A 5,000-nucleotide genomic window follows, 5' to 3' on the forward strand; every position below is an offset into this window, starting at 1 on the left:
TCTCCCTCCCTCCCTCCCTCTCTGTCTCTCTCTCTCTCTCCTCCACTCTCCCTCTATCTCTCTCTATCTGTCTCTCTCTATCTGTCTCTCTGTCTCTCTCTCTCTCTGTCTCTCTCTCTCTCTCTTTCTCTCTGTCAGCGCCCACTCATCATCCTACCTACTGCTGTGAGGGAACCAGTGAAGATCCTAATGACTGACACTTCAGCCATGATGAGCCTGGATAAGAGTTTGAGTGTGTGTGTGTATGTTTGTGCATTCGTGTGAATGTTGTGTGTGTGTGTGTGTGTGTGTGTGTGTGTGTGTGTGTGTGTGTGTGTGTGTGTGTGTGTGTGTGTGTGTGTGCGTGCGTGTGTGTGTGTGTGTGTGCATGCATTTGTTGAAGTGTGTGTGTGTGTGTGTGTACAGCATTTGTATTAGTGTGCATGTGAGTCATTATGTGCCAAGAATGTGGCTCCTGTTTGTGTTTGAGGAGGAGGTATGAAGGTATATTGGGTGCAAAAGTGGCGAGCACATTTAACTGCAGATTTTGCATGTGCACACTAAAGTCGTAAATGTGTAACAGTAAAGTTGAAGTTGTACATATTTTTTTATATCTTGTTAACACAAAATAGGGGCTACGGGTTCACAAATCCTTTTTACAGGTACACAAATCCTATCCTGTGAGTCACAACTTTCAAGAGTCACGCACTCGACACTTTTGCTCCAATCGTTGCAGCGCAGTAGGTGCGAAACACATTTGCACATCCGTGTTTCATAATCTGAGAACATGCACAACATTCGTGCATTTGTAAACCCAAATGTGAACTAATGCATCCGAAGTTGTGCATCTGTGAAATAATTTCTCATTAATAAAATTCTACAGATCGCTTTGATTTTCTTGCACGACTACAAGTCAATTGATACAAGTGCTCGAATCTGCTTCTACGAGTGACGATACTTTTGCTCCTGGCTAGGTGATATAATAGGAGCAAAACGATTTGTATGTGTGCACGTCGAGCGAATCGATCGAGAAAACAAGGCGGCCGGATCTGGATCGCGCTCAGACTACCATTGCCTGCTCATAAGGTAAGTAACATGATAATAATATGAAGAAAGTTATCTTGTTTGTTGGTTTACATTATCATGACAGCTATGTTTAGCTTAGTTTACCTGCTTGCTAAATCCTCCAGTGCCAGATCAAGCTAGCTATCGCTAGATAAATAACTAGTTTAGAAGTACAGAAATATAACACTGCCCGTCCAAAATCGTTAGGACACACAATCTGACACAATCGTTCTGCAATTTTCGAACAGCTGACTTGTATCTTGCACGAAGACTATTGGATAGTGCAAGGCAAGTTAGCAATTGTTTGCTGTGCAGACATTATGAATAATAAGGTCGTAGAACTTAACACCGCACACCGCAAAATTTTTTTCCTCGCTTTGTGCAAAGAAAAACTATAAATCGTGTGTCCTTCATTGATAAGGAAACATGCTGAGGTTACTTACTTTATGAGCAGGCAATGGTAGTCTGAGCGTGATCCAGGATCCAGATCCGGCCGCCTTGTTTTCTCGATCGATTGCTCGACGTGCACACATACAAATCTTTTTGCACCTATTATATCACCTAGCTAGGAGCAAAAGTCACTCGTCACTCGTAGAAGCAGATTCGAGCACTTGTATCAATTGACTTATAGTCGTGCAAGAAAATCAAAGCGATCTGTAGAATTTTATTAATGAGAAATTATTTCACAGATGCACAACTTCGGATGCATTAGTTCACATTTGGGTTTACAAATGCACGAATGTTGTGCATGTTCTCAGATTAAGAAACACGGATGTGCAAATGTGTTTCGCACCTACTGCGCTGCAACGATTGGAGCAAAAGTGTCGAGTGCGTGACTCTTGAAAGTTGTGACTCACAGGATAGGATTTGTGTACCTGTAAAAAGGATTTGTGTACCTGTAAAAAGGATTTGTGAACCCGTAGCCCCTATTTTGTGTTAACAAGATATAAAAAAATATGTACAACTTCAACTTTACTGTTACACATTTACGACTTTAGTGTGCACATGCAAAATCTGCAGTTAAATGTGCTCGCCACTTTTGCACCCAATATACCTTCATAAGGAGGTCTCATATCTCCCCAGTGAGTCAGTGATTGTGTGATTGTGTCAGATTGTGTGTGATTGTGATTTTATGTGTGTGATTGTGTGTGTGTTGTGTGTGACGTGTGTGCATGTGTGAGTGTGTGTGTGACGTGTGTGTGTGACGTGTGTGTGTGTGTGTGTGTGTGTGTGTGTGTGTGTGTTTGACATGTGTGTGTGTGTGTGACGTGTGTGTGTATGTGTGTGTGTGTGTGTGTGTGTGTGTGACGTGCAGGCGCGTCGTTAGACCTGGGCATTCGGGGCTATAGCCCCGGATTCTCTGGGGATAGCCCCAGATCTATGGGCCGTCAACAACAACAACAAAAACTCTAATCGTGAATGAAATAAATAGCCCCGTAGAAGAGACTTTTGTGTTTTGTGTCCATTGTGTGCAGTAACAGCTGCGCAAGAAAATCTGACGTGATCTGGGCAGGTTTAGAATCATTTGTTGCAAAATGTTGCAATTTCAAGTACCTTCTCCTCTACGCTATTATGCATTGCTGTTTCGTGCTTCTACTAACTAGCCTTAGCGAAATAAGTGTACAGAAGGACAAATGGATATTAGAAGTTTCTTTAGGAAAAAAAGGGCAGAGCAGGGACAAGAAGTGGAAACTCACAGTGTGTCATCATCTCCCGCAACCCAGGAGGACATTCCGATCAGCTCAGGTTCGTGAAACGCAGCCCTCAAAGACAACGTTGATCAATGCTGGTCTGATGTTAGGCTACTAGCTAGCTACTAGCTACCACTGATCAATGCTGGTCTGATGTTAGGCTACTAGCTAGCTACTAGCTACCACTGATCAATGCTGGTCTGATGTTAGGCTACTAGCTAGCTACTAGCTACCACTGTACCTCACTAACTTGAAGGACACTTTGTTTGAATAACTAGAAAGAGACACTAACTTACGTTTGGTTCTGTAGAATGGAATCACATTCTTCACCACCAACAAAAAATTGTTTTCCATGACAGTATAGTAGTTGCGCCAGTCTTTTTTTACCACAGGTTAGCAGTGCAGACTTATTCATTCACTGACGTTGGTATGATTCCAAGAAACGGTCGAATGTGACCTTCAGCAGCGAGTTGAGCGGAGCAGAGGAGAGAGCGGTTTTCACAGACGGACTTTGGCTATAATACCTAACATCAAGCTATTCCCCTTCACCAATCCAGTAATTGTGTCCAATATTATACTTTCAGTGATCATTTGAAATACATAGCGGTAATAAACAAGACTGCAGTTTCAATATATCGTGATTTACTATTGAATGGTCACATGTGCAGTAAATATGGTAAACCTGACCTGGTTTGAGGGGGATTCCAAGCAATGCATGCTGGGCTTGATTTTGACAGAATGGAACTTTTTCTTTGGGCAAAAGTTCATGATACACAACCCAAATGCATTGCTTTCAAGGCACCCATAGCCCATTAATTGAAGGGGATGACGTCCAAATGTTTATCCCGAGATGAACGCTCACACCTGTGCACTTGACAGAGGTGCATGACGATGTTTATTCTACAGGCTATTTTAATGTCATATTTTGGGTGTTGTGTGTGGTGCACTTTGGCAGAAGAGACGTTCTCCTTACACGGTCTTTAAACATCAAAATATTCAGAATGCCGTGACGTGAGTCACTACAATTGGCCTTCCTTTTCATTCTCAAAGTAGGTTAAAATTTCATGTTCATCAGCCCTATTTTTAAAATCTCTCGGGGGAGAAACACCCGAACCCCCGGACAAAAAGGACTCTAACTTCTGGGCTCTAGTCCCGAATGTTTTAACTAGCTAGCGACGCCCCTGGTGACGTGTGTGTGTGTGTGTGTGTGTGTGTGTGTGTGTGTGTGAGTGAGATGACAGAGGGAGAGTAAGGTTGATTGAGATTCTGCTGGAGGATGAGCAAGGTGACACATCCATCAGCTGCCATCACTCCTGATTCCCTACTGCTCCATTCCTCAACAGAAGGGCTGCAGGATGAGTGTGTGTGTGTGAGTGTGAGTGTGTGTGTGTGTGTGTGTGAGACATTTAGAGAGACATAGTGCTCAGTTACTCATCTCACAGAAAAACCCAGCTGTGGACAATCAGTTATAGGGTGTGTGTGTGTGTGTGTGTGTGTGTGTGTGTGTGTGTGCGTGTCCACTACCTTATACTCTGACAGCCATTCTTCCACCACGCCTTGGTCCATAGCCAGCATCTTCCCTCATCAGGTGTGGGGCCAGTTCAACCTGAACACAAAGAAAAAAACAAAGAAAAAAAGACAGAAGGGAAAAAAAGATGGAACAAAGGAAGCCTCTGTTCAGCCCAGCATGTTTCACTAGCCGCCAAGAAGATTTAAGAAGATTACACTTTTGGAGAAAAAAACAAACAGTAAACACACGCAGACAGAAAAATAAACAAATAAACAAACAAAACAAACCAACAACACAAGGGCAGATAGCAGGCTTAAGGCAGAAACACGGATAAGCCCAGCAAGCCTCGCGTCCTCCATCTCTCCCTCCATCTCTCCCACTCCTTTTCTAAGTTGTCTCACCCCTCTGCAAAGGTCTGTTGCTTTTTCCTCTCCTCCGCAAAATCTCCCTTTCATTTTTCATTCCCTCCCCCCTATGGTCACAGTGCATTTACCCTTTTCACCGACAGCAACCAGAGACTGGATTAACAATGCGTAATACTGCTTGCTCATCTCTCTCTCACACACACACACACACACACACACCTCAAATGCCTCCTGCGACTCCCAGACTGAATCAATGATAATGACTCCAATTTACTTAAATCCCCAGTGAATTAGCAAACACGCACACACACACACACACACAAACACAGATATGCACATACACACACACACACACACACACACAGAGGCAGACATATGGGCTCATGACAG

General features: G+C 43.4%; 1 protein-coding gene across 1 annotated transcript in view; it reads right to left on the bottom strand.

The window, feature by feature from the left end:
* Positions 1–5,000, bottom strand: part of hycc1 (hyccin PI4KA lipid kinase complex subunit 1) — a 47,288-nt gene that overhangs the window by 27,211 nt on the left and 15,077 nt on the right. Inside the window, exon 2 of the mRNA XM_076301165.1 lies at positions 4,260–4,341. Within this exon, the coding sequence (XP_076157280.1) occupies positions 4,260–4,310 (51 nt within the window). The 5' untranslated portion in view covers positions 4,311–4,341. The remainder of the gene's footprint in view (positions 1–4,259; positions 4,342–5,000) is intronic.

This window comes from Alosa pseudoharengus, unplaced genomic scaffold (assembly GCF_046254945.1).
Source record: "Alosa pseudoharengus isolate Yale_2024_CS ecotype anadromous, Long Island Sound unplaced genomic scaffold, YU_APseudo_1.1 YU_APseudo_1.1_scf_23, whole genome shotgun sequence".
In the NCBI taxonomy this organism is placed as follows: domain Eukaryota; kingdom Metazoa; phylum Chordata; class Actinopteri; order Clupeiformes; family Clupeidae; genus Alosa; species Alosa pseudoharengus.